Source organism: Molossus molossus, unplaced genomic scaffold (assembly GCF_014108415.1).
Source record: "Molossus molossus isolate mMolMol1 unplaced genomic scaffold, mMolMol1.p scaffold_m16_p_17, whole genome shotgun sequence".
In the NCBI taxonomy this organism is placed as follows: domain Eukaryota; kingdom Metazoa; phylum Chordata; class Mammalia; order Chiroptera; family Molossidae; genus Molossus; species Molossus molossus.
In genome coordinates this window covers 50766991-50791374 of record NW_023425352.1, presented here as the reverse complement: position 1 = coordinate 50791374, position 24384 = coordinate 50766991, and the positions used below count along the sequence as shown (strand labels likewise).

Genomic DNA, 24384 nt, shown 5'->3' with positions numbered 1-24384 from the left:
ATGTATGAACAAACAAAATGGCAATGAATACATATCTATCGACAATGGAATCTACAAACAAAATGAACAGGAAGAAGAGAAGCATTCTCATAGATACAGAGAACATTTTGTTGGTTGCCAGATAGGAGGGGGGTTGGGTGAAAAAGGTGAAGGGATTAAGAAATACAAATTCATTGCTAGATTGACAAACCTCAAAGGGGAAGGGGTTGGGGGTGGGAAGAAATAAACCAAAGAACTTATATGCATAACCAATGGACACAGACAATAGTGTGGGAAAAGGCGGGAGGGGGGTAGGGGGGGAAGGAGGGGGCCAATGGGGGAAAAATGAAGACCCTCTATAATACATTGAACAATAAAGATTTAAAAAAGAAAGACAAAAAAAAAAAATTAATTAATTAATTAAGGGCAGTCTCTATATACTTTTGGCAATAATAGGGCTTACTTCCAGGCTGGTTTGGCTCAGTGATTGAGCGTTGACCCATGCATCAAGAGGTCACCATTTCAATTCCAGGTCAGGGCACATGCCCAGGTTGTGGGCCAAATCCCCAGTGGGGGGCATGCAGGAGGCAGCCAATCAATGTTCTCTCTCATCGATGTTTCTCTCTCTCTCTCCCTCTCCCTTCCTTTCTCTCTAAAATCAATGAATAGGGCATACTGTCTCATGCTGCTTGTTTTTTAATGTTAGATCTAATTTTATATCTAAGAATAAATGAATCATTGCTATATATGTGTATGTGTGTGTGTGTGTGTATTTCCCTTGGTTCATTCTTTCCCTTTTGCACAAAATCTCACATCTGAACTAAGCCCTTCCTTTGACCCTAAACTAGGGTTGGAAGGCAGAGGAGGCAGTCAGATCACACGTGGCAGTGACTGGCATGTGCAGGGCCTTAAAGAATGTAAACTGAGCCCAGCCAGAGATTGAGCATCAATCCATGCACCAAGAAGTCGCCAGTTCGATTCCCAGTCAGGGCACATGCCTGGGTTCTGGGCCTGATCCCCAGTGGGGGGCATGCAGGAGGCAGCCGATCTATGTTTCTATCTCTCTCTCCCTCTCCCTTCCTCTCTCTCTAAAAGCAATAAAGAAAAAAAGAATGTTAATGGAACCACTCCAAGGGCTCAAGACTCCACAGGTCAAAGGGCAAAGAAGAAAGGAGGCAACATCATACAATGGAAGCACTGAGTGGGGTGGGGGTGGGGGATGGGAGCCCAGGACTTTGATCCCAGCTCTGTCACTAGCTCCCATTCCACTCGGGCAAGTCACTTTCCTCTCTGGGCCTTAGTTTCACTGCTCCAAAAAGGAGGGAGGAGGCCACAACAACCCCTGGAGTCCCTTCAGTGCTCCAGGAGTCCAGGAAACTCGTGCCTACACAGCTCCTCCTAGAATCCAGCCAGCAGCAGAGTGTGGGTGGCCCACTGTTGTCTCCTCTCCCAAGTTCTCCATGCTTTCCCACCTAGTCCAAGGGTATCACACCTCTGCCTAAGAAAGGCCCTACAGGGGACAGAGATGCCCTTCCCGGCCCTGCCTCAGTGGAGGTACACACCTTCAACACTGCCTCCTACAGCAGCTATGAAAAGAATAACAGTTTTTTGAAAATAATAAAGCCAAAAGGTGCTAATAACCATCTTCCAAAGCTCAACTCAAAGCCCTCCTCCCCCGGGAAGCCTTCCTGGATCACCCCAGCTATAAGGATCTCTCTTCGTTTCTGATCACCTACGAAATCAACAATGGGAAGCCTGTCCTCTGACTTCCGCCTGGTGGGAGGGAGGCATGACGAGTTTGCAGAGCAGTGACCTGATCTTTGATTTTTAAATGCGTTACTCGGTACAGGCTTCCCATTTGTAGCATTAACTCTGCCCACTGAACAGATAATTCCAAGTATTTATTACCCACTGCTGCAGGGCATGGTGGCAGAACCTAGCAACACACATACCATCTTTGACCTACCCAACTTCACAGGCTGCACACACTATGCAAATGTGTGAGTCCCAGTTCACAGGAAGTTTGGTGGCTCAGCTCCCAGACCTCACTCTCCTGGCAGAAGCCACCTGGAAAGTGGTTGGGGCCCATGCCAGTTCCCAAGGGCCTACTGAACCGCAATGCCCCTGAAGATGCCATGTAAAAGTTCCTGGCACCAAGCAGGTGCTCAGTAAATGTTACTTCTCCTTCCCCAGTAAAGATGTAGTACTGATGTAACGCTGACATTTTTGTCACAAACCATTTCCCCTGCAGAGGCACTTTGGTCCAAGGGTAATCCAGGGGAGGGGAGTCCCCAGCTGAATTCCAAGGCAGCACTCACTGTCTCAGTATACATTTATTAAGTAAGTGCCTGTCATATACCAGGGCACTGGGAATAAAAAGATACCTAGTTCCTGCCCTCAAGGAGCTCAGCCTGCTAAGAATACCTACACACCAACACATGCAGCAGAAATGGGGAACACTGGGGTAGAAGTTTGTGGTAGAATGTGCAGAGAGCAGGACACGCTAAATCATGGCCAGACCAGTGAGCTCAAGGAGGCTTCCAGGAGGTGACGTTTGAACCGAGTCATTTAATGCATGTGGTGGACAAGCAAGAATTTCTGAAGTAGACAAAGGTTTCAGGTGCCCATGAAGGTGCTTTGGGGACAGCAGGTCAGCAGAGCTGGAGCCAAGCACAGGTTGACGGGGAGGGGAGGCGCCAGACCACCAAGGCCTGGTCTCTCAGGTTAAATCCAAAGGTTTATTCAGTCATTTAACATCCCTTTTCTGAGAGGTTGTTTAAGCCAGTGGGACTCCAAGTGTTTGGTCTCAGGACTCCTTTAGACTCTTAAGTTCTGAGGACCGCCCTGGCCAGGTGGTTCTGTTGGTTGGAGCATCGTCCCATAAACCAGAAGGTTGTGAGTTTGATTCCCTGTCAGGGCACATATCAAGGTTGCTCTCTCTCTCTTTCTCTCTCTTTCTCTCTCTTCCCCTTCCTCTCTCTAACATCAATAAACATACCCTTGAGTGAGGATTTTAAAAACATTTAAAAATAAATTTAAAATTTTGAGGACCCTAGAACTATCGTTTGTATGGATTATATCTATCAATTATTTGCTATGTAAGAAATAAAAACAGACATGTTTTAAATATTTAACCCACCTAGAACTAACGATAGTTTGCACGTTACATAGGAATAGTACACGTACTCGCATGTTTTTTATTTTAAAAATCCCAAACACAGCTGAGCGAGAAGCGCAGCCTGGGCCCTGCGTGTCCGCAGATGTGACTGGCTGACGAGAGGACGCGGGTCCTCAGAGCTGCTCCCCGTCAGTCAGCCGCCACGTGCCCGGAGGCGTCCACTGGGCACTCCCGAGAGACGGAGTGGGAGGCAGATGACATCTCAGTGCCACAGCGAATATGGTTTTAACTTCACACCTTGAGAGCAGCTGTTTCAGGAAGAGGGTCAGGAGCACAGCTAAGACAGTGAACCGAACACAGGGGTCCCCTTGGGTGGAACTCACATTCTAGTTGGGGAGAGACGAACAACAAAAACACACAGTGTGTCATGGTTATAAGTCTTACAAAGAAAATGAAAAAGAAAGAAAAAAAAACCCAGGAAGGAAAGACAGGGAGGCTAGGGAAGGGGGCCGTCATTTCAAGTCGCAGACTTGAAGTAGGAGAGCACTCTCTGCCATCTACATGGATAAACGGACAAATGTCCAAGCAACTCCCAAGACCATGGAACACGCCCCTGAGCTCCGGCACCAGCAGCTACAGCATGACAGAGGGGTGACCGCAGGTGATAAGAGGCAGCGGCCAGGCCAAGCAGGTCAGGTGGAGCCTTCCAAGCCCCCTGGAGGACTCTGACTTCCGCTGAGTGGGAGGGAGGCATGATGAGTTTGCAGAGCAGTGACCTGATTTTTTTGATTTTTAAATGCGTTACTCAGACTGCTACGCTGACAGCAGACTGGGGGATGGAGGCCAGAGGGAGAGCAATCAGGAATCTCCTGCCCTAATCCAGATTCAGGGTGAAGGCCCGGACCAGGTGGTGAGAAGTGGGCAGACTCAATACATTTTGAACTTGAAACAGGGAAATCATCGAAATAATATCAGCAGGAGAGTCACATGCTCACATTGGCTTTCAAACGCTCTTTCACCCATCTGAGTCCTCACACGGCCCCAATGTCACCCCATGGTCACTCGCTGGTTTCATGGGAAAAGCACGTTTAAGTGCAGAGGGCTGGCGGAGAGCTTGGCATGGCCAGCGGCGGGGTGGCTGGGCGTCACACGGCTCTGACCTGGCATTCTGCGCCTCCTGCCGCTTCCCCTGTGCAATCCTGCAGGAATGTGTGGCCTGAACCCAGTGCTAAGGAAGCTGGGAGGCAAATCCACAGGCTAAGGTTCTGCAGAACAACAGACCTGGAGGCCACAGGGAATCCAAAGCAGCGAGGACAGTCTAGGCTGGGGGAGGGAAAGGAGACTCATCACAGCCCGAGCACGGTGCGGGCCTGAGCGCACGCTGGATTGGGTAAAATATCCCACAGAGGACATTCGAAAAACAACTGAGGAAATGTGGATACGAACTGCACAGAGGATGCACGAAGGGACGGTGATTACTTTTTCAGGACAAAGCTGGTGCGAGAAGGCCCTTTCTGAAAAGCGGAGTGCCGGGGTGTCTGGGGGTGGGATCACGGTGGCCGCAGCTTCCTTCCAGCCGGGTTGGCAGAAAACAAATGTATTTATTGAGAGAGAGATTAAGACAAGATATTTACAGTGGGCAACTCAAGAGCACACAGGTGTTCTCTGAACTCTTCTTTCAACTTTTCTGTGGGTTTTAAATTCTTTTTAAAAAGAAGTTTATCGCCTCACCCTGGCTTGGTGAGGAGCTGCTCATGTGACGCTCTCCATCTTGCAGAAGAGAAGGGGCCGCTCCTGGCCCCATCCCAACCATGCTCTAAGCATGCGAACCAAGGGACGGAGAGGCTTCGCCCCACACATCCCTGGGCTCACTGACTTCCCCAAAGCCTCCTACACACTGGTTGTTTATAAACCCCATCTACGATCGGGCAACAGCAGGGCATGTTGGGTCTCCCAAGCAGACTTTGGGCTCTTGGGCTCCCAGCTCTTTAGAGCATCTCTCCTAGCATGTGCAGCTGGTGATTCAGGGTGGGCACTTGGGGAGTCCCGGGTCTGGCATCCAGCCGCTGAGCAGCGTTCCTTCCAACGGGGGGAGGGCTCTGCAGGGGCCCCCACAGCTCCACACCAATTTCCAGGCCCCGCAAGCGTTTCCCTACTCACTTTCTGCATTTCCCTAAGCCAGGAGCAGGCAAGGCCCCAGGAGGTCTTGGTGGATCAGGCAAATGCAGAGAGGTAACACACAGCCATCTTCCCCGGGATTCCAGAACATTCAGGGCCGTAAAAGTCACCTCTCGTGTTTTGTTGAAATGAGGTCCAGTGCACTACATGAGCCATGGCACTGCGTCCTGATTTCTCTTAATGCATTATGGGAAACATCTTGGGGACCATTGGAGAAGTTTAATATGGTCTTGGTATGTTCTTGGCATGATGATAGTACTGTGGTTATATCCAAAAACTTGTCTTGCGGAGGAGATGCATTCTGGGATATTTGGGTGAACTATCATGATGTCTGCAATTTACTCTGACATGGTCAAATATTAAAACTTGATTCTGGTTGCTGGGCAAATGAGTGTTCACTGTATCATTCTTTCACCTTTTCTATACTTTAAATATTTTTACAATGAAAAAGTTGGGAAAAAAAGCAAGATCCCGCCCTGGCCAGTTTGGCTCAGTGGTTAGAGCGTTGGCCTGCGGTCTGGAGAGACCCGGGTTCGGTTCCCGCTAAGGGCACGTACTTCGGTTGCAGTTTGTCACCGGCCCTGGTTGGTCGTGCGGGTGGCAGCCACTCGATGTGTCCCTTCATGTCGATGTTTCTCTCTCTCCCTTCCTCTCTCTCCCTCCCACTCTATCTGTACAAAAAATGGAAAAATATCCTCGGGTGAGGATAAAAAAAAAAAAAAAAAAGCAAGATCCAAGTTCTAGCTCTTCCAAGAGGAAGCCTGTTTACAGGTCTGAGTCTCCCTTTGGCCTGGGAAGTCTCAGTGGCCAGAGCCAGGGGCAGGCTCAGCTGGGGCAGGAAGCCTCCGCAGGCCTGGAATGAATGCCCTAACCAGATGTTTCACTGCTGGCCGGGGCCAAATATAGCCTGTGACAGGAACTTACCTATTACACAGCCAAGAGATCCTACTAGGAAACAGGACCCGCGGGCGTTAGGACTTGCTCCTCCCAGTTTGGGGAAGACTTGGAGGCAGGGAGACAGAGGGTCACTTGTTACCTTCAATCCCCTCCTCCACTTTAGGACAATTAGGACAAGAGAAGACAGACACAACAAACAGACATCATGATGAAAGCCTAGTGCGGAAGGTGAGAGGAGGCCGGGCAGGTGTCACCAGCAAAGTGAGGCCTCCCTCACCGAGGAGCTGCGCGACCTTGGACAGAGCACCTCCCTCCAGAGCGCGGGCGCCTCTGCTGTCAGGCTGGAACCATAACACCTGCCCGGTGGTCCTTCAGGGGCACCGAGAGACGGGGAAACTCCTCTGTAAACTGGAAGGTGCTGTCACACAAGAGAATCCCTTTTCTTTCTTTAAAATCAGCAGGTACAAAGACTGTGCTGAGTGCCTACACCTGACCAGAGGTGCCACTATTTTTCTTTAAATCGGCCGACATTTTTTTTAACAAAATAAGTATGGTCCTGACCTAACCTAATCAACACCTATTAAATCATTGATTTAAGGTACTAATTATTTTCTTTTTGATTTAGCTATTGATTTTGAGAGAGAGAGAGAAAGAGAGAGAGAAGAGGAGAGAGAGAAACTGATTTGTTGTTCCACTTATTTATGCATGCCTTAGTTGACTTTTGTATGTGCCCCGATGGGGATGGAACTTGCAACCTTGACGTATCAGGACAACACTCTAACCAACTGTGCTACCAGCCAGTTAATTAATTATTAATTATTTTTGTTAATATACAGTACATTTAATGCATATGTACTAAATGTCTAAGTGCTCTCCCAAGGACCACCTACAGTCATCTTGCCGATCTGTTCTGGGCCAACCCCCTTATTTCACAGATGGGAATCTGAGGCCAGGAGACAGGCTGCCCCTCCCACAGTCACAGCCAGCAGCCAGCCGCCGTGACCGTGTCCGGAAGCCCAGCACAGTGCTCTCCACCGCAAGCTGCCCGCCCTCGTCATGAACAAGAGTTCTCCCGCCCCGGCATCCCCTCTCAGAAAAGAGAAAGAAAAATCTGTTTTTTCTTTTTATCCTCACCCGAGGACATTTTTGCATTTATCGTAGGATAGAGCGGGAAGGAGAGAGAGAGAGAAACATTGATGTGAGAGAGACACATCGAGTGGCTGCCACCCACACAACCCCAACTGGGCTGGGGACAAACTGCAACTGAGGTACGTGCCCTTAGCGGGAACCGAACCCAGGTCTCTGGTCCGCAGGTAGATGCTCTAACCGCTGAGCCAGACCGGCCAGGGGGAAAAACTGTTTCTGAAGGACAGTGACGCCGGCTCCATTCCTGCCTCCCTGCAGCTCGGAGAGCCCGACAGGGACCTGGCCCGGTGCCTTGAGCCACTCCAGGTCTGCTCCCTCCTGTCCGTGGAGGGTGGCCGTCAGCCCACTCCCCGCCCAGGAAGCTGGGCTCCACTCCAGGGCCTCGCTCCTCCGACAGAGCCTCGGAGAGAAGGGGAGGACCCCCGTGTGCCCAGAAAATGTTAGATGAGTGACTAAGTGACCAAACCAACAAACAGACAGTCCCCCTCCAACAGCTCACCTCCCTCAAAGACATCCTTCTCCCGAGGATGGACACCCGGGACAGGAAGGTCCCGAGAAGCCTGACAGAGAAAGACTGAGGCTCCGAACCTGCCTGGGGTTTCCCGAACCCCGCTGAGCCTGTCTCTGCCTCTGCGTGGGTGGGCCGTGCCAATGTGCCCCTCGGGGCTGCGGAGGGGTAAAGGAGAGGATGTCTAGGAGACAACTCAGCCCAGGGCCCGGCACACAGGAGGGCTCCCTTACTGCCAGCTTCAAAAAGACAAAGAGGAGGACATGGAAGGTACCCCCAGACTCGACAGAGGGCAGCGAGGGGGCGGCGGCTTTCTAACTGCAAGGGGAAACTTGGATTTGAAGTGAGGCCACGGCAGAGGAGACCGCGGTGGAGAAGCAGATAGAAACGCCCCACTCCGCTTCAGGCCGTGGCTCCTGAACGACTCCCGGCCTCATCTCTTCCTGCTCTGACCATGAGCACCACGCTTGAGGATGGGGAGAGTCAAGAGGCTTTGGCCGTCCCTCCGGGAGCCCAGAGCCCAGCTGTCCACTGCTGACTAAGTGTCCCCGCCAGAGTCACAGCATGTCTGCAGCTGTCCTGAGCAAGCTGCCAGGACTCTGCAAGTGCCAGCTCTCAAAGGACAACAACCAGGCTGGCTTACCTGTCCCCTTGGCCCACACCGTGCCAGGAAAACAGATGTCCCAGATCAGAGGCTAAGCAGAACCAAACCAGAGGCATGGAATGGGCTCCCGCTGCCTGCGTTCTTCCTGGCCCCGCAGAGGCCAGTCTCTGATAAAACACGTGTCAGGCCTTTGTCCCCAAGCCCAGCAGCAGGCCCATTTAGAATGGAGACACCCATATCCCAGCTGGAGAGGATGCCCCTGGCGTGCAATCACTGACCAGTGCCCGTTGTCCCCCCTGGACAATGGAGGTTGTCCCCCTGGCCAGAGTTTTAGAACCACAGGCGCTCGCTGCGTGGTCTGGTCTCGGCTTCCTCCCCTCTGAAAGGAAGGGGCTGCACCAGGTGGCCTCCCAACTGGAATTGCGAACCACGTCCCAACTGCCCCGAGTGGTGGGTGACACTCCTGTCCTGAAAGGCTGTAAGGGAATCCCAGATTTTTTACAGCCCCACTCAGCAAGCTGTTTTGTTTAACTATTTTCGGAACCAGGAAGTCCTTCCTAAGAGCTAACTTGCATTTCCTGCCCCTGTTTTAACCTCATTCTATCAGGCTTTCCTTGCAGAGGGGAAGCTCATAAGAAACAGGTGGTAATCCTGGCCAGTTTGGCTCTGGTTGTTAGAACATGGGCTTGCAGACCAGAGGATCTCAGGGTTGATTCTGGTCAAGGGCACATACCCGGGTTGTAGATCGGATCCCTGGCCCTGGTGGGGGTCGTGCAGGAGGCAACCAGTCCATGTGTCTCTCTCACATTGATGTTTCTCTCTCTCTTCCTCTCTCCCTTCCACTCAACCTAGAAAATCAATGGGAAAATATCCTCAGGTGAGGATTAACAAATAAAAAAACAAAAAAGAAACTGGTTGTAGACCATAACCTTTGACCTCTGAGGGCCCACAGAGCTAGGAGAGGGCGGGGCCTCTGCTGGGGCAGGACTATAAGCCTCACCCCTGCCAACCTCACTCCCAGCCGCAACCCTGTCTCCTCAGGCTTCAGCACAGTCCATAGAGGAAAAAGCGCTTTCCTGGGCCGGTTGATGGGTCCCTCCCTAGTGAGGCAAAGGGCTTGCACTTGTTTCTTGGGGCTGTCGAAACAAATTACCCCAATTGGTGCCTTAAAGCAACAGATATGTTCTCACAGTCTGGAGGCCAAGGAGTTCTGGGGCCATGCTTCCTCCAGAGGCTCGTGGGGAGTCCTCCCTTGTCTCTCCAGCTCCCGGGCTCCGAGGTGTTCCTGGTCTTCCCTGCTCTGCTCCAGGGCTCCGAGGTGCTCCTGGTCTTCCCTGCCCCTGCTCCGGGGCTCCGAGGTGCTCCTGGTCTTCCCTGCCCCTGCTCCGGGGCTCCGAGGTGCTCCTGGTCTTCCCTGCTCTGCTCCGGGGCTCCGAGGTGTTCCTGGTCTTCCCTGCTCTGCTCCGGGGCTCCGAGGTGCTCCTGGTCTTCCCTGCCCCTGCTCCGGGGCTCCGAGGTGCTCCTGGTCTTCCCTGCTCTGCTCCGGGGCTCCGAGGTGCTCCTGGTCTTCCCTGCTCTGCTCCGGGGCTCCGAGGTGCTCCTGGTCTTCCCTGCTCTGCTCCGGGGTTCCGAGGTGCTCCTGGTCTTCCCTGCTCTGCTCCGGGGCTCCGAGGTGCTCCTGGTCTTCCCTGCCCTGCTCCGGGGCTCCGAGGTGCTCCTGATCTTCCCTGCCCTGCTCAGGGGCTCCGAGGTGCTCCTGGTCTTCCCTGCCCTGCTCCGGGGCTCCGAGGTGCTCCTGGTCTTCCCTGCCCTGCTCCGGGGCTCCGAGGTGCTCCTGGTCTTCCCTGCCCTGCTCCGGGGCTCCGAGGTGCTCCTGGTCTTCCCTGCCCTGCTCCGGGGCTCCGAGGTGCTCCTGGTCTTCCCTGCTCTGCTCCGGGGCTCCGAGGTGCTCCTGGTCTTCCCTGCTCTGCTCCGGGGCTCCGAGGTGCTCCTGGTCCTCCCTGCCCCTGCTCCGGGGCTCCGAGGTGCTCCTGGTCCTCCCTGCTCTGTGGCCACAGAGCCTTCCCCGTCTGCGTCCTCTCTGTCTCAGGGCTCTCCCTGTCCTTCTCTTACAAGGACACTTGTCATTGGGTTTAAGGCATACCCGGTGACCCAGGACGATTTCGTCTCAAGATCCGGAACCTAATTATATCTGTAAAAACCCTTTTTCCATATAAGGTCACATTCACAGATTCTGGGACATAAATATATCTGGGTTTTCTTTGGGAGGGGGACACTATTCAACCCATCACAGAGCTCACTGGTCAGAGTCAGAAGTCTCCATTCTTCCACTACCTTGTCACTAGCTCATCACTTGACCCAAAGCAAGCGCCTGTCACCCATCTGGAACTTTATCTCCCCATCACGTGCGGCACCTCTCCTGGGGGGCCAGAACTGCAGGCCCCTGAGCCTCACGAGGTCACAGGCAGCTTCCCAGCCTCAGCAGCCCTCCAACTGGAGACATGATTAAAGGGAGGAGACATCTCAGCTCACCTCCCAGGTGTGCAAATCCCTGACTCAAGAAACTCAAATCTGCTCCTGAGACTTCTTCAAGTTCCGAAGTTAACCACGGACCATGTAAAAGGATGTTGAGAAGATAACCAAAAGAAAAACTAAATTCTAGAGCCAAGGACACCCCTGCCCCCCGAGATATATCCTGGTCCCCTGAAGAAGTCCCGCCTCCCACATCCCCAGCCTGGTGATCTCCACACACCTCCACCGGCCCTTCCTTCCTCCCCCAGACCGGGCCCCACCAACTCCCCCCACACACACCTGCTCCTCCTGCCCTGGCCAACATGCTCCCCCTTTCTGGGCCCACTCCCTCGTGGTGAGCCTCTCCCCAACATGTACACTAAATTCCCCAGCCCACAGACAGGTCGTTCCGCAGGGCTGGGAACAGCATTCAGCTGGAGAGAAAGTCGTCTTGGAAACCAGGCCAGTCGGGTCAGAATTCCCTCACAGACGCCACCGTGAACTGCATTTTCCACTCCAGCTGCACAGTGGAATCACTGGGGAACTGCGGGTGCCCGAGCCCCATCCAGACCCACAGAATCTGAGGATGCAGCCTGGACTTATGTACTGTCAAGTCCTCCAGGGTGGGAGGCCCACTGGGCTAGACGGTGCCGTCTTTTGACTTCAGGGAGTGACCCATCTCAGGATTTGATGCCAGCCTTGGAAGCCCCACCCCTCCCCACTCCAGCCAGGAGCCTTCACCCCAACCTGTGACAGAGTGGGCTAGGGGCTAGCCTCCATCCACTGCCAAGCCACCACGGGGCCCACAGCACCCGCACACAGTGGGTATATAAGAACTGACCACCTGATCCCAAGCACCCCCGTAGCCCCCCCACACTGCACCCAGCACGGCCCATCCCCAAGACCAGAACCGGCTTGGGGAGGCCGTGGGACTGGTCCAAGGCCACACGCCTGCATCCTGGGAGGGGCTCTCCTGCAGGAAGGGGGAGGGGCTCTCCTGCAGGAAGGGGGAGGGCTCTCCTGCAGGAAGGGGGAGGGCTCTGAGCCCTGGCCAGGACAAGGCTATTTTCCTTCTACCCTCCAGGCAAATATTTGCCAAGTTGCAAACACCTCCATTGGTGGGAAAGTCCTCTATGAAAAAATTAAAAACACAGCAGGGATGGTTGTAAATGGTCGGTTGTGCCACTCACATCCCCTCTCGAGGGCTGTCTCCTCGGCTGTAAACAAGACAAGGCGTCTGTCTACCCAGCTCACAGGGTTGTTCTGTGGATCCAATGAGGTAAAGCAAAGTGTGGTGGGGCAAGTACAAGATGGAGAATCCTCCCGAGCCCCCCCTCCCTCCAGACCCCCACCCCCTAACCACAGCCAGTGAGCTCCAGGCTCCCCAGGGATGCAGCTCCTCCCAGCAGCTGTGCTCATGCTGATCACAGAAGACACTCTGCTAAGAGAGCCCTGGAGGCATCTCCCCACTCAAGCCTGGCCCCCGCAGGAGGCACAACGGTTACCCCCTTTCCACAGGCAGGAGAACTGTCCGCGACTTGTCCACGGTCGTGCAGTCGGTCAGACCTGCTCCCCACTCACCACTCCCTCTGTCTGAGATGCTCTCTTCAAGCCCTTTCTATGGCTGGCTCCTTCCCACTCTCTGAGCCTCAGCGGAAACGTCAGCTCCTCCTAAAGGCCTTCCTGGCCACCCATCAAAAGCAGGAACCCCCATCTCTTCCCACTTGCTCCCTAATTTCCTCTTCAGCACCTATCACAAGCTAGTTATTTACTGTTGGCCTGTCTTCCAAGGCCTGAACTAAATCTTTCTTGTTCATAGTTGTTCCCCAGTAACTATCACAGCGCCTGGCATACACACAGGCATCAAGGAAACGTTTGTGGTCCTGGCCCGGTAGCTCCGTCGGTTAGAGTGTCATCTCGTATGCCAAGGTTGTGGGTTCAATGTCCGGTCAGGGTACATACGAGACGCAACCAATGAATGCATACATAAGTGGAACAACAAATGAATGTGTGTGTGTCTCTCTCTCTCTCTCTCTCTCAAATCAATCAATAAATATGTTTTGAAAAAGAAAGTATTTGTTAAGCAAATAAGCCAATGAACCCACCCCCACCCCCCTGGAGAGAATGGTGGACCAGGACTGGGCGCTCCCGCCTCCGCTGAGATGTCGATTCAAACCCACTCAGATCCAAGGGCTCCTTCTGGGAAAGGTTTCGTTTTCAATCCCGTGTCCTGGGCTCAGCCAGGAGTCATCATTCCCTGTACGTGGAGGCAGCTGGTACAGAAATCTCATTATCAGTTCCTTGTCTGGTTTGCTGAGCCCCGCCCCAGGCTGGCACCGCGTCACCCAGAGAGAAGGCACCGGCAGGCCGAGGGAGGAAGGAGGCTTCCAGGAGCAAACAACCCAAGGCAGCCAGGTCCCAGGCCAGCCCTGCCTCTCAGAACAAGCCCTTCCTTTTGTGAAGGGTCACAGACACCTAGACTGAGCCTAGACGAGGGGCCCTCTCTGCTCCTCTGGAAGACGAGTGTGACGGCATGTTCTCCAGACCTTCCAGGGCTGCCTTCCTGATCCTCTGGGTTTCAGAGACCGGGGAGCCAGGCTGAGGGAGGGGGCGGCCTCCGGAGTCCGAGCCCACGCCCTTTGTTTCCAGATCTTCTCCCACAGCCCACTAAGCATGGTGACCACTTCTCCAGCACGAAGGCTGCCTGCCTCACTTTCTGCCTGAGGTTCACAGTTTTCTCTTTGAAGTGCTTGCCTAGAGCAAGAGAAAAACAGACCTGCCTAATGAATCAAACACAATTTAAAAATTTTTTTTTCCTTTATTGATTTGAGAGAGAGAGGAAGGGAGAGGAAGAGAGAAAACATCGATTGGCTGCCTCCTGCAAGGCACAATTTTTTCACATTAAGGAAATTAAAGTGTATACATAGGTACAAGGATCTAGATGTCCCAGTGGGTGTTTGCCAACATGTAACAGTGGTTCTCTCTCGGGGACAGAACTGCAGGTGACTGTTACTGTCTTCGCTGTACTAACCTGGATTGCTTGAAATTTCTTAAAACTATGTGCATGTGTTATCTTCACAAAAACAATAAAGCTCCTTTCAACAGTTAGGAATTCCTGCTGGAAACTAAATCTACTTTCTTTTCCATCTGGCTTCACCTAGGGCTTCGGGAGGCCAGACACCGGGCTCCTTCCAGAAATGCTGTCCTCTTACACCCTGAGCCCTGACACCAGGGAGGTACCACTTTTTTGGCGGGGAGCAAGGGGCCGGTAAAAGGTCAGGATGACCCAGTGAAGAAACTGGAGTCAAGGGACCTGGGTCCTGGTTTTGGTCTGTCACTAACTTGTTGTGGGGTCTCTAGTGACTCGCTTCCTCTCTCCAGGCCTCTGTTTTCTCCTTGATAAAATGAAAAGGTCACACTAGCAATGCCTTTAAGGGCCCTCCTCATTCGGAGTCTATGGCTCTGAGCACCTAGAATAGAGAGGAAAGTGGGAGAATAAAGGCTAACCCTCAAGGAGCTGACACCGTTTCTCATGCACCAGGCATTGCTCTAAGCTTTTCCTGTATATTAATCCGTCATGATCTCAGCAACTCTCGGGTGGATTTTAATATCACTCATTTTACAAACAGGGCAAGTGAGGCACATGAAAGCTAGTGCCTAAGTCACTCGACATGGGTTTTGAACCCAGGCAGCCTGGTCCAGAGTCCACACCCTTCCCAGTTTGTTAAATTATAGGGATATAGCCCGGCCGGTGTGACTCCGTAGTTGACCATCAACCCATGCACCAAGAGGTCGCCGGTTCGATTTTTGGTCAGAGCACAGGCCCAGGTTGTGGGTTCGATCCCCAGTGGGGGGCATGCAGGAGGTGGCCAGTCAATATTTTCTCTCATTGATGTTTCTATCTCCCTCTCCCTCTCCCTTCCTCTCTCTGTAAAATCAATAAAGAAAAAATATTTTTAAAATAATTATAAGGATATATAAAGACTCACAGGCCAAGCTTTGATAACAGGGTCCATGCTTGGACAAGGCAAAGAAAAGTTAATATTGCCTCTGACACTTATTGCCATCACTACTTACCCACATCCTATGCCTTCCCACTTGCCCCCTAAGTTCTCTTCTTCCTAATATTACTACTAATACTCCCAGAGTGCCAGGTCTCCATGATCAGCCCTGCCCACTTCGCACATTCAAGACCTCAGCTGGCTACACACCCTGCTCAGCCTCTAATCCAGGCACTGCCATCTCAGATCCTTACAAGGCACAGACTGGCACTCAACCACCCCAATGCAGCAGGCCTTCCCTGAGCACTTACTGGGTGCCCAGCCCCCAGACCAGCATTCGGAAGAAGAGATGAATGAGCTACACCTCTGATCTCCAGGAGCCCACAGTCCAGCAAGGAAAAACAGTCCTGTAAATGGATCTCTAGAATACCCTGTGGTGAGTGCTAAAAATAGAGGTGTGTCCCCAGTGGGCTGAGGGCACATGTGTCAGAATGATTCACCATGCATGGTGGGAAGAGTTAGTTCCAAGTGCCTCTGGGTGAGCTCATTGCTAATGGAGAATCCTCAGCAACCTACCAGAAGGAGCAGTTAACTGGGAGTGAGGACACCTGGGGGTTCGTGCCAACTTTGCCGAGTGAGCCTGAATTACATCCTCTCTAGGCCTGAGGTCCCCCTCTGAAAGCGAGAGGACCAGCAAGTGTGAAGTAGGAGATCACTATAAGTGGTTCAAGGTCATACTCATATCGAATCAGAGACTGAGAAAAGTTTTCATTGCTCAATTCCATTCCGATCCTCCGTATCTCATAAAGGAGCAAATCTCAGCTTTGGTGCCAGTTTGTCTTTAAGACTCTGAAACACTTGCCAACCTGCTTTCTGAACAAAAAGGGCAGGCCTCGGGTTCACAGCCAACAGTACCCACAATATCTAGCTAGGATTTAATAACATTGTTTTGTTTTCCTTGCACTGGATTTATTGTAACCATTACCTGCTATTTTTAATGAGAGAATATTGTTTTCCCATTGGGAGTAGTGATATAAATCCTTCTTTTAAAAACAAATTCAAGTTTAAAAAGTGAGTCTGTTTACAGAAATACAGCAAATAATGTTACACTTAGTAAAACCTCTATGTGTGGCAATTTAACATTTATCAACCTTGTAAGCGCACGTAGGAAAACTAGATAAAGCTGCCTCACGCTATTGGACATTCCAGCAGAGATGCCCACTGGAGGCAAGGGGTAGGGGCTGGAAGTGGGAACAAGGGGCACTTTGGCTTCTGCTGTCCATTCTGTTGGTTGTCCTGGCGGCTCATAATACAGGTGTGTTCACTTTGTAAAAATCCATCAAGCTGTATACACATATGATCAGTGCATTTCTGTATGTATATCATACAGTCACATACCCTTTAACCCAGCAATTCCAGTTCCGGAAATTACCCTGCAGACACGCACGTGTGTGCAAAGCAACATGTTCAAAGATGCTCACTGCAGCACTGTTTACAGTAACTAGAAATTGGAAACAACCTGAGTTCCCTAGCTGGGGACTGATTAAATACATTTTGGCATAGCCAACGGTGTATTCTATACAGCCATCAAACAGAATGAGCTCCAAAATTTACATGGATTTAAATTTAAATGAACAGGTAAGGGCAGAACTGTGTATAGTGTGCTACCTAATGTGGAAAAAAAAAAGAATATAATATATGCACATGAATGTGTCTAGGGCTAGGATACTAACTCAGAAAAGAATCACAAGAAACCGATAATACATGTCCCCTCTGAACAGCGCAGGCCAGGGGAGAGGGGTAGGAGGGAGGCTTGTAACTGGTAACTACCCTTTTGTACTTTAAAATTTTGTATAATGTCCTTATTTGATAATAAGTTTTAAAGCAAAAAACCTTACAGAAGGTGCAAGGTTATGGTAAAAATGTATGGCCCCTTCCAGACCTAAAGACTGAAATTCAAGAGTTAACACTTTGGGCTTATAAAGCAAGTAACCCTTGGCACCTCTCCTCCTCCCAAGGGATGGTAGCGGACATAATGGGTTTTCCTGTAATGATTTCCAATTAACTGCAAACCCAGTCTCAAGCAAATTACTTCTTCACACTGGGTCTCCACCCTGCAGTCAAACTCTGGCACCTGGAGCTGCCCTGGCAGAGTCGGCAGGTGGCTGAGTTCTTGGCATGGGTGGGGAGATTTTTAAGCAGAAATTCTTCCAGCAATGGGAAGTCAAGGACTTGCTAAGGCAAGCTCAGTTGGCTGGAGAGGAAGGATTCTAAGTTCTGAGTCCACCCTGCCCCAAGAGACAAAGCAAAGCAAGGGCCATAAGGTGTTCTCTCTGGGCTGCAGGGGACAATGGCAGAACAAGGCCTTGAAATTTCAAGGTTTGTTTTTGTTTATTAATTAATTTGAGAGAGAGAGAGAGAGAGAGAAACATTGATGTGAGAGACATACGTTGATTTTTGCCTCCCATACTCACCCAGACCAGGGATCAAACCCAAAACCTAGGTGTGTGCCCTGACTGGGAACTGAACCCAAGACCTTCCAGTGCATGGGACGATGCTCCAACAAGCCACATCAGCCAAGGCAAGTTTAGTTTTAATGGCATAACTTTCTTTTGTATAGCATTTGGCTTGTCCACGTGTCACTCTCTCCCATCACTGATCCTAAAAACAGTCCAGTGGGGTGTGGAGCACAGCATCAGTTATCCAGTTTACAGGTGGGAAAATGGAGGCACAGGGAGGTTAAGAGACTACTCAGTGATTGTATGTGGAGAGAAGGAGCGAGGCCGGAAACAGAACCCCCGCCTTCTGACTCCTGGTCTTCCCTATTTTCTTTCTTTCTTTTTTTTTATCCTCACCCAAGGACATTTTTGCATTTATCTTCATATAGAGCAGGAGGGAGAGAGGGAAGAAGAGAGAAACACCGATGTGAGAGAGACACATCGAGTGGTTGCCACCCACACAACCCAAATGGGACCGAGGACAAACTACACCCAAGGTACGTGCCCTTAGCAAGAACTGAACCCAGGGCTCTCCAGTCAGTGGGCCAATGCTCTAACCACTGGACCAAATGGGCCAGGGCTGGTCTTCCCTATTTTCCCACCTCCTCACCCATCAATTTTAGCCTTCCTTCTTTCAACTCTGACCTTCCGAGAAAAGAGTTCCTGAGGCCAGACAAGCAAGGGGCAGGCAAAGAATCCCAGAATCAGAATCGAGGGGCCTATGAGACCATCTAGCCCAGCAGTTTTTGACCCTGACTACACACTAGAATTACCTAAAGAACTTAAGTTAAAATAAATACCTATGCCTAGGCATCTGCAGTGTTTTTAAAACTCTCTAGTTGACTCTGATGTACCATTGAGAGAGAACCACTAAATGAAAGCTCAAATCACCCCACCTCAATCCCACATTCACCCTGCTGCCTCCTGGAGTTTCCACCAACAGGTCTCTGCTCCATCCTCTGGCCCCCAAACATACTGCTCATCTCTCTTCAACATTACATAGTGTCATAGATCTAGATGGGCAAGTCACTTAACAGCTCTGAGGCCCCCAACTGTCAAGTGACTTGCCTAAGATCTCCCAGTGCAGTAACAATACAACTGCAATCTGGATCCCTTGACCACTAGGCAAGGTCACACCTGCAGGGGGGTCACATGGAAAGCCAGGCCTGACGGCAGATCTAGCAGTTCTTGCCAGTAGAATAGACCCAGTGAGCGGCTGAAGGGGAGACCAGGAGTGTGAGTGTTTCGGGGGAATGGGAGTCAGTGACTCCCTTTCCCCTTTCTGGGGAAGTCTGCCCTGTGGCATACTGGGGGCAGGGGCCTATTCTTCACTGGCAGGACTGGAACTGGACTGTAGAAAGATGTCCTCTTTTCTAGGTGAGAGCCAGCCTAGCCTGAAATCTCCATAAAGAGATCCAGTCTCTTGAGACAGTTTACCAGGAGGACCCAGGTTCCCCGCCCACAATAATAAAAAGGGTTTACACTTGAGCTCTTCACTGGTCCCTGTGCTAAGCACTGTACTTGGCCGACTTCATTTAAGCTCCACAACTATCTTAAAAGTTGGACGTAATTAGTGTCCATTTGCAGATGAGATAACTATGGCCTAGAGAGAATCGAAGGAACTTCCCCAAGATCACTCAGCTAGAAAGTGGTATCGGCAGGATTCGAAGGCTGGTTTATGTCCAACTACCACCATTCTGCCCCAAATCAAGACAGAAGAGGGGGTCAAGCCCAGTGGGCGTGTTAGTAGTTACTAGGAGTGGCTGGAGACCTCCCCAGATGTCATCTGGTGCAATCCTCCCAACCACTCCGCGGAGAAGGCACGCACATCCTCCTGGTACATCCTCCTTTCTCTCAAGAGGAAACCAAGAGCAGGGGGAAAGCATCTTGCTCGGGGGCATCAGCAAGTAAATAGTGGGGGCGGGACCGGGAGCCCAGGGCCACAACGCCTGACCACGTCTCCTCCACAGGCTGATGGGGCGGTGGACTCGGGACTGCCCCGCGGGCGGGGTGGGCACGCCGACGCGGGAACCACGGCCTACCGCCCCAGCGCAGCGGAGGCGAAGCTAACGCGGAGGACGGAACCGCTGGTCAAGTGCACACAGGTGAGCTAGGTGGTGCTTCTCCGCCAACTAGTTCCAACTCCCGACCAGGCGGCCGAAATTCAGGCTGAGCTCGGCCGCCAAATTTCCTGGTTCCCAGGGTGAGTGGGACGCGGAGTCAGGCGTGCGCTCCTGCGCCCTCCCAAGAGCAGCCAAGTCTGGACCCCACCCCGGGCTCAGTGTGGAGCTGTCGAGGGAGTGTGCCCCAACCTCCATCCCCGGGCCCTCCTGGGGTCACTCACCCAGAACACTGTGGAGTAAATGATGAGCGAGAACTTGAGCCAGAGGTAGGAGAGGCGCGCGCAGTAGCGCACCTGCTCTGAGTCCCCGCGGGGCATCCTGGGCACACCGGGCGCGGGGCTCCGGGGGCCCCCTGGCTAGGTCCCTGGCAGCGAGCAGCTCCACCTGCGGCTGCCTGCCGGGCTACCAGCCCAGCCACCGGCGCTCGCTCGGGGACTGACACCAGCGAGCTGCAATCACAGCCGGGGCCTGGGACCAGCCAGCCCCAGTGGCCAATGGGCGCGAGGCACCGGCCCAGCCTCTGGGAGGAGGCAGGCTGAGGGCGGGACTACGGCCCAAGACCCCGACTAGGAGAACCGAGGAGCGGAGGGGTCGAGGGTTTTGCAAAGGAGGTCGCGTGCAACTCTGGGAACGCCTGTACTAATGGGGCGTGAGAGAAGGTGTACAGAGGAGCAGTAGGGAGAGAGCGAGCGTGCCTAATCCAGGGTACGTAGAAATGCACACTTTCCACTGTTGTCAAGAAGGAAAACTATGGGGAAAAGGCAGAACCTAACCGCTAAAGTGCTAAAATGTGCAAGATCTGAAGTGTAACCAGGAAGTGGAATTGCTCAGCCTGAGGAGGGCGGAGTGCCCCACCTAGGAAGGTGCAGCATACCAGGGTAGGGCTAAGGTGCTCCGCATGGAGCTGGGGCCGGAGTTTCCTTTGTGTTTCCTTTGGTAACAGATCCCCCTTTCCCCAACCAGTCTCCCGGAATCTCCTTCTCAGTGGCCGGGTGAGATCCCAACCCTTCCCTCAGGGGCCTCCTTCCCTGGGAAGCCCTCCTCCATTCCCATCCTCGGGCCAGGTTAGGGACCCCCTTCCGTGCACACACTCAGCCCAGGGTGACCCAGCCTCTTCCCACCAGGCCATTCCTCTGCCTGGAGTCAGATGGCTGTGAGTCTCTCCCACAGCTGGATGGCCCAACTTGACTCACCGATGCTTCCTTGTGTCCCAGGCCGCGCTCAGCCTGGGAGTCTGTCTTTGGTAATAACATGTGTGGCCCAGAGGTCATGAGCAGTGCTGAGTGGGGTCCCTGGTGGTAACTACAAGAATGTCACCCTTGTCCAGGTCCCTTGTCCTGGACTCCCAAGCCTCCTGTGTACAGACTCCTAGAGAGAGACAGCCGCTTGGCCAGCCCAGTCCCCAGGGCTCTGTCCTAGAGGGAAGAAAGTGAGGTTGGGGGTGGGGAGGGAGCAATGCCCTGCCCTGAAGGGTTAAAGGGAAGTCCAGTTTCATGGCACAAAAGGAGCAGACTCTGATGGGTGTTCACTTTGGGTAGAGACATGGAACCAGGAACTGCTGCAGGTTACCTCCAGGTGAATAACTGAGGTCCAAGAAAACGTCTCACCACAGTGTTAAAAGTTGTCCTTTTGTTGGTGGCAGCAACAATGGCACCAGGTGTTAGACCAGTGGGGTCAAACTGAACCAGGGTTCAGTAACCTGGGTACTTGAGTTCTGGCTAGGAAAGAATTCAGAGCCCAGACTCCAACTATAAGAGAACATTTATTTAGGAAAGCTCAGAGGTAGAAGAAGTAACTTATAGAAGAAATGTGCTGAGTAAACAGGTTATAGAGGCAAAGGAAGGACCCTGGGAGCTTAGAAGTGAGGAAGGTCAAGGGGACAGGCATGCTCCAGGGAGGGAGAGCACGTTGGGTACTCCATCCTACGCGTGTTAAGGGGGGAGATTTTAGGGGAGGTCCCAGAGGAAGGTCTCAATAGACTTTTCAGCAGCTTTCCAGGTGTGTCCTTTCAGGGTATAGTTCTCCACTGATTGATTGGTCAGTGCCAGAGTAGGGGTCATTATCCAATGCAGCTGCGTCTGAGGTCAGCCCCAATGTGGCTTGTCTGGCTGTTCTGGGCCCGGAGCTGAAATACTACTGAAGCCTATCTCTAAGGAATAAAGGTCAAGGGGTCCAAACTACATGACCAGAGATATCCTAAGGGAGGAAAGGTCACCCTAGGGACGAGGTCCCACCCTGCAATTGTCCATTGCAGTTGGTCCGAAGGTTGTGGGTCATTGTTAAGCTGATTAACCGTTGTTCATTGCTAGGCATTGAGGGCTTTTCACCCTGGTGACCTTCTGTACTTGGCCTATTAGCCTTGCTCTGCTCATGTCTAACTGGCTGTCACACTTTCTGTCCTTTGAGAAGGAGGAAACTAACTCTCTATCCCTCGCCCAGCCCTGCAGAGCTAGTCTTACACCAACTCTTTGAGGGGCTGGTCTCTACCTCCTAGAGGGCTAGTTCAGCACCTTGTCCTCTGAAGGATTAGTCTGTCTCCCTTTCCCTCTCCCAACCTACATGCACACACACACACACATATTCACACACACACACACACATCTGAGTCCCTGTAAGATGTCCTGGAAAATGAAGCTGAGACACCCCTGCAGTTCTTTGGGGCTTACACAGCCTTTCCTATGCTCCTGAGTTCCTTCCTTGTCCCTCCCCACCCCCAACCTGAACCCCAAGTACTGAGGCTGCTCCTCAGCCATATTTGCAAACACTGAGACCTTAGAAGTGTCAAGCTATTTTCAACTTTTCCCTCCTTTTGTCAGGAGCTCTGGGCTGGGGATCAGCAGGTCTGATGCCAATCCTGGTTTTACCATTAACTTTTTGTGAGACTGTTAGACTATGTGGCATAGATATAGGTGTGAGTGTGACCCTGGCTGCAGATTAGAATCACCTGGTGAGATTTAACTGCGTTCTGATATCCAAGCCCTGTGTGAAGTCAGAATCTCTGCCTACAGGGACCTGAGAATCGGTATTCTTTTAAAGGGCCCGGGTACTTTCTAAAGTGCAGCCAGGACTGAGTATCACTGGTGTAGAGTAGCCATGAGGGTGAAGGGGTCAGCCAGCATTTCATCAGAAAGGCCACAGTCCAGAGGTCACTCCACCTATCCAGCAGTATGCTGATGTTTAATAACTGTCTCTCCATGGAGGAGGACCCTGTTACCAATTTCCATAGTGTAAATACTTCCACCATATCTGGTTTCAAGTTACCCACTCAAAGTCAATGAACCTGGGAGTTAGAGAAAGGAACACAATCACACACAATCAGCTCAACAGCCTCTGCAGCTCTCCATGTCTCAATCCACCCCCACCCAACCCCAAGCTTTACTGATTAGCATAGAGAATGCCCTAATGAATGTATCAGTGAAATTTATGCCTCATTAATTAGCATAGCAGGTATTGGAAATGAGCTCTCCTTTAGTGAAATTAGTAGTATTCAAGCTATGTAGAGTGGCTGAAATGGTTTTCAATCACCACCCATTCCTGTTCAGAGTAAAAGAATCTCACTTAGGGATGATACACTGGATTGATCCTTGAGGGATCCCATGTCCCAGGGTATTCTGGTTGCCTGATGTGACCATCAGTCTAACTGACTCCTGCCCCTAGAATGTTGTATCTTCCTTGCCGGGACCTTTCATGTCAGGTGGTCGAGCACCTCAAAGGACAGAGACAGGGGCCTTCACTGACTTTACAGAACACATTATATGAACCAGTTTTGTGGCTACTTGCTAATAAGTGTTTGTTTTATAAATATTTGTATGGGCAACAGAATTTGTTCTGAGATCTGTTTCCATGATAACTTGGCAGGGAGCTTGTAGGGGGAAGGAACTAACCCTCACTTTTAGTGGCTACTGCCATTTATGGAAAGGACCTTAGGAGTATGCGTGACCAACTTGGCTTACGTGCTTGTGTTCGCGCCGCTAGAAAGTGACTCTATCTGTGCCTCTGTTTCTCCATATGTGAAACTATAAGGCTTGACTGTTTCTCTTCTAGCTCCGACACTTTTAGCTCTAGTCCTTACACTCAAGTGCGTCAACAAATCCTACTGAGCTTCACCTATGCCAGGCCCTGCCCTAGGCTCCGGGCACACAGCTGGAAGCAAGGCAGGCAAGAGCTTCTAGTCCCTTCTGTTCAGGAGTGTGGGGTTGTGGGACATGCAGCATGTATTAAACAAATCCATGAAGAGGGTAACCTCAAGTACTGACATGTGCTAAAGATCTGGGAGAAGAGCTTCCAAGCGGAAGAAACAGCGAGTGGAAAGGCCGAGAGAGAGGAAAACACTTGGAGAGGTCCCTGGGGCTCGCACAAGGTATCGAGGAAGAGTAGACGGCGGGGGTCAGATGGGCAGAAGCCTCGTAACTTTGATCAGCAGTGTAGATTTACGTATTTCCAGTTTCAGTGAGAGTCGCTGTTAGGTTTTGAGCAGGAACCTGATCCAGAATCTGATTTATGCTTCAGAAGGCTGCTGCCTGGAGGATGGACAAGAGGGCTGAGGGGGCGGGGCGGGGGGGCTGGTTAGGAAGCCGTTGCCACAGTCCCGGAGCTGGAGGCTGTGGCTTGGGCTAGGGACACAGCCCTGGAAATGGTGACAAGAGGTTGCGTTGGGGATATATCATGGAGATGGAGCCAACAGGGCTTACTGGCAGACAGGGTGTGGAATGTGAGGAAAAGAGAAATCAAGGATGACCCCAAGTGCTTTTACGTTGAGCAGCTAGGTAGATGTTGCTGTCCTTTACAATGGTGAGGAAGATCAGGAAGAGAGGGGGCGAG

At 51.9% G+C, this 24384-nt stretch overlaps 1 protein-coding gene across 1 annotated transcript in view; it reads right to left on the bottom strand.

Annotated features, from left to right (window-relative positions):
* The window catches only part of TSPAN15 (tetraspanin 15), a 49817-nt gene extending 29814 nt beyond the window's left edge, over positions 1-20003 (bottom strand). The window contains exon 1 of the mRNA XM_036265414.1: positions 19785-20003. Within this exon, the coding sequence (XP_036121307.1) occupies positions 19785-19880 (96 nt within the window). The 5' untranslated portion in view covers positions 19881-20003. The remainder of the gene's footprint in view (positions 1-19784) is intronic.
* Positions 20004-24384: the final 4381 nt, after the last annotated feature.